The sequence below is a fragment of the Seriola lalandi genome, unplaced genomic scaffold (genome assembly GCF_002814215.2).
Source record: "Seriola lalandi dorsalis isolate HSWRI2012SDOR001 ecotype SW California unplaced genomic scaffold, Sedor1 jcf7180002054913, whole genome shotgun sequence".
Classification (NCBI taxonomy): domain Eukaryota; kingdom Metazoa; phylum Chordata; class Actinopteri; order Carangiformes; family Carangidae; genus Seriola; species Seriola lalandi.
The window spans coordinates 335782-339118 of NW_019525465.1; the positions used below are offsets into that span (position 1 = coordinate 335782).

The 3337-nt window shown below is 39.7% G+C and overlaps 1 protein-coding gene across 4 annotated transcripts in view; it reads right to left on the bottom strand.

Moving 5' to 3' along the window:
- Positions 1-2109: 2109 nt before the first annotated feature.
- LOC147817707 (uncharacterized) overlaps positions 2110-3337 on the bottom strand; it is a 2452-nt gene continuing 1224 nt past the window's right edge. For 2 of the 4 annotated variants that reach the window (XM_087169764.1, XM_087169763.1), the window contains exons 3-5: positions 3273-3328; positions 2823-3182; positions 2111-2677 (exon numbers count right to left, since the gene is read on the bottom strand). In XM_087169764.1, the coding sequence (XP_087025890.1) occupies positions 2511-2677; positions 2823-3182; positions 3273-3321 (576 nt within the window). In that variant the 5' untranslated portion in view covers positions 3322-3328 and the 3' untranslated portion in view covers positions 2111-2510. Of the gene's footprint in view, positions 2678-2822; positions 3183-3272; positions 3329-3337 lie in introns of all 4 variants that reach the window. The other 2 variants (XM_087169765.1, XM_087169766.1) reach the window with 2 other exon arrangements.

Consider the following 3337-nt stretch of genomic DNA (forward strand, 5'->3'; position numbering starts at 1 on the left):
TAAAACCACCCTCTTTTGTTTTTGAGTCAGTAGGTAATGATCTTATTTTAATTCACACTAGCAGCACGGCTCTGAGACAGTGTCCGTCTGTCTGTCCATCACTGTGGCTGTAGCTTCCTCCCACCATCACTAGCGTCCAGTATTTACCTGCGAAACTACAGACATCCCATCAGCCTCAGCTGATCTTTGTTCAGCCTCACAGAGCTGCTAACGTGACTGTACTGACACAGATGGAGACCTCAGTCTGATCACTCCTGCAATGACATCTTCAGTCTCCTGACAGAGAGTTGCTCCTGTTTTAACTCTGGGGGGTTTCTTCTTTGGACTTTCCATTGTTTCTGTTTTGTTTTACAGATTCAGGATAAATCCCCTGAGTCTTTAGATGCTGCTACATTAAACACCTGTTCATTCGGTAAAATGCAACAGTTTAGTAGAATATAAACCAAAAATGTTAAAAGGCTTTAAAACTAGATTGTAACTCGGGGCCCCTCTAACACAGGGGCCTCAAGATCAAGTATTGATCCAGGTGTTTCCTGAAAGCACGGCTCAGTGATGCTCTTAAATTTGAATATTCTCAGTCCAAAAATTCTTTCACTTTATATTTAAGATTTATAGTTCTATTGGTCACATATTTTATTATGTGCAGTGAAATATCTAAAGTAAAAGCACTTAACACTCAAATAATATTGTACCACTTAATATACAACACAAATTAATATGGCAAGCTTATGATTAAAATAATCCAAATGTGTATCATAATTTAGGGGACAGATGTGTAATTTTGATCTAATATATATAAATGACAGTGTACAGATAATTTAATTACAGCTGCAATTAACTGTAAATGTCGACTCAACGTCTCTGGTAAGTCGATCCAGTAGAAGTCAGTAGAAAGCTCTTTTTTATAAATGGTTATCCATTTACAGAAGGACCAGTGTCTTGTCATAAATGACATTTTTTTCTTGTAAAGTTTATAAAGTGAATATAATGTAAATAAATCTCTTTTTATATGAGAGAAGTTTGTTTCTTCTCTGTGTGAGAGTCTTAATGTCAGAGACTCAGAAGTTTCCGAGAATTAAGTTGAAATAAACATTAGAGATGCTTTTACTGTTACGTACGTAGATGTTTGTTTTTAAACAGGTAAAAGCAACAATAATACAGTAAAAGAAAACGCAACAGGTAATAGCATTTTTTCTTTTAAGTTTTATTCCTTCCTGTTTATATTTCCACATTTAGTTTCTTATTCTTTTCCAGATTTATTCTTTTTTATGACTCTCCTCTGAATCCAAAGCTGAGTTCCTCTGATGAAGCTCTCTCTGTCTCTCCATATATATATAAATATATATATATGAACAGTGAGTCCTGCAGTAGAGACCTGTGTGGTGAAGTGTCAGGTGCAGTGGAGAGTTTCGCTCTGGCGCCATCTTGTGACAGCCATGCTAACAGCTCTGTGAGGCGGTGGTTAAAGCTAAATGCTAACACATAAAAAAAACACTCTTTACTCCAGAACTTTCCAGAGATTCATCACGTTTCAAAGTTTCCTTCTGTATTAAAGTATTTATACGTGTTAACGTGTCTGTTTACCTGCAACAGGTGAGCAGGAGAGGAAAGCCAAGAGGAGGATGAAAGTCCAGAGAGAAGTTTAATCCAGGTTCCTCTGTGACCGGATGATAAGAGACTCATAGACTGAAGGTGAGGAGACTGACGGCACTGTCTGCACGTTCTACGTGATGACGTCGCCCTGTGTGAGTCACGTCCATGGACGTATCCCATGCTAACAGGGTAAACTAATGTGTTAGCATTTAGCTTTAACCACCACTCACCCACAGTGTTACTTTCATACTGACATAATTTATAACTTAAGCTTCTAATGAGCTTCTCTCTTCTCAGCTCATGAGTTTGTTTTATTAATATGTTTATACTTAAAAAAAAAAAAAAAGATTGTTGTTGGACTTCTGTTAATGTCTTTCATCTTTGTTTATACACCTGTAAAGCATCAGTATTGATAAAAATGTATTGTTATTTTCAGTTTTAATTCTTGGAAACTTCTGGGTCTCTGACATTAAGATTTTCACAGTCAGAACAACTTCTCTCATATAAATAGAGATTTATTTACAGTAGATTTACATTATAAACTGAACATTAGGAAAGCTGATTGTGCATCGTAACAGTTTCCATCAATAGTAATAATAATACTGTAATGGTTCATTTAAACACAAACTCATAATAACGTGAATATAGCTTAGAACATAGAAATATTCCCTTCATGACAGTTAAATCTTCTGACACTTAAACTAGAAGATGTTGGAGGGAGAGTCTCAGGTCTTGAACTAGAGCTCTGACTCTTTCTCACAGTAAAGAGGGTCTGACCCAGTGTTGGTCCCCTCTCTCCGTTTCCATGGAGACAGTGACAGAGGTGTAAGGTCAGAGGTCAGACTGGGTGTGCAGAGAAAAGCAGCCTCATGGACCAACAGGGTGAAAGGAAGCAGAGACAGAGAGGACCGTCACCGTTACTCTGGATAAAAGAAACAAGGACTTGAGGAACAGCAGAGTTTGACCAGTAGAGCTGCTGCTGCTGCTGCTGTCAGTCCCAGTCCAGCGTAGAGGACGATCCTTCCCCAATTCTCTGGTTCTGGTCTCTCAGTTGGTCTCTGAGTTTCAGGCTGATCAACAGCTGCTGAAGAGAACAATGAAAAAAACTATAAATAATATAGAGCTGAGCAGCCAAACTCCATCAAGTCTAGTTCAGCAGCAGAGTCTGTACAACACTGATAACCGTTTATAAAAAGAGCTTTCTACTGAGTTCTACTGGATCTACTTACCAGAGACGCTGAGTCGACATTTAGCAAAGTTCCTCCCATCAGAGGTGACGACCTGACACCTGTACTCTCCTGAGTCCTCAGTCCTCAGTCTGGACACATGAAGTCTGATTCGTCCGTCTCTGAGGACGTCTTTGTCACACTGGACTCGTCCTGAAAACTGTTCATCCTGAGACTCTGGGGACTCAACACCCTCACGTAGCTGATACAGGACTGAGACTCTGAGATCAGTAAACAGCTGACAGAAGATAATGAGGAAGCCAGGTGGAGTGTGAGGTTTGGTTGTGAAGCTCCACTCCAGTGTGATGTTGTGGTTCTCCTCTGCCTGATAGGAGCTCTGTGTCACATTCACTACAAATGTTCCTGTTGAGGAGACAGAGAGGGAAAGTGAGGAGCAGACTAACTGAGGACTTGTATCAGTTTCTAGATAATAAAGTGAAGGAGTAAACTAACCACAGACACAGGAGGTCAGTGTGAGGAGCAGCAGGATGCAGCAGATCATCTTCTCCCTGTGAGAG